At 38.4% G+C, this 1062-nt stretch overlaps 1 protein-coding gene across 1 annotated transcript; it reads left to right on the top strand.

Moving 5' to 3' along the window:
- Window positions 1–4: 4 nt before the first annotated feature.
- Window positions 5–730, top strand: LOC114635454 (olfactory receptor 8U8-like; the record flags this gene model as incomplete). The annotated part of the gene is made up of 1 exon (XM_028784033.1): window positions 5–730. A coding segment is annotated over one exon (726 nt), but the record flags the coding sequence as incomplete, so codon positions are not given.
- Window positions 731–1062: the final 332 nt, after the last annotated feature.

Here is a 1062-nt window from a genome sequence, read left to right on the forward strand (position 1 = left end):
TACACCCAAGATGCTTGGGAATTTCTTATATAACCAAAATTTCATATCCTTCAATGCATGTGCTGCCCAGTTAGGCTGCTTTCTCACATTTATGGTATCAGAGTGCTTGCTCCTGGCTTCCATGGCATATGATAGATATGCAGCCATTTGTAACCCTCTACTGTATATGGTCACAATGTCCCCTGGAATCTGCATTCAGCTTGTAGTTGTGCCTTATAGCTATAGCTTCCTCATGGCATTGATTCACACTCTTCTAACCTTTCGCCTATCCTACTGCCATTCCAATATCATCAATCACTTCTACTGTGATGACATGCCTCTTCTCAGGCTAACTTGCTCAGACACTCACTACAAGCAGATGTCTATTTTGGCCTGTGCCGGAATCACATTTATTTCTTCTGTTCTGATTGTGTCTGTATCTTACATGTTCATTATTTCTGCCATTCTGAGGATGCACTCAGCTGAAGGAAGACGTAAAGCCTTTTCCACCTGCAGCTCTCACATGATGGCTGTGAGCATATTCTATGGAACTCTAATCTTTATGTACTTGCAGCCGAGTTCTGACCACTCTCTTGATACAGATAAGATGGCCTCTGTCTTCTACACAGTGATCATCCCCATGTTGAACCCTTTGATCTACAGTCTCAGGAATAAGGATGTGAAAGATGCCCTGAAGAGAATCATGGACAATAGAAACCAGACTTCTATATTTAGAGAACTAAGGAAATGATTTTAATAAACAAATATAGACTTTTGTTCTTAGTCTTTTCTCCCCAATATTGGTAAAATGGATTTAATGTCATATACTTAACTCGTGTTCAATAGATATCTCTTCCTTATAAAACCAAGCATTTCTATATGCGCTCTCTCTCTCTTTTACGATTTTTTTCCTTTACTGAAAATAGATAATTTTTCATACAATATATTTTGATTGCAGTTTCCTCACCCTTGACTCCTCCCAAATCTTCCCCACTTTCCCTTCTATCTGGGTCAACCCCATCTCTGTGTCTCATTAAAACAAAAATAGACAACAAAGAGATAATAATGAAATATAATAAAATG

This window comes from Grammomys surdaster, unplaced genomic scaffold, assembly GCF_004785775.1.
Source record: "Grammomys surdaster isolate TR1022 unplaced genomic scaffold, NIH_TR_1.0 104936, whole genome shotgun sequence".
Taxonomy (NCBI): Eukaryota; Metazoa; Chordata; class Mammalia; order Rodentia; family Muridae; genus Grammomys; species Grammomys surdaster.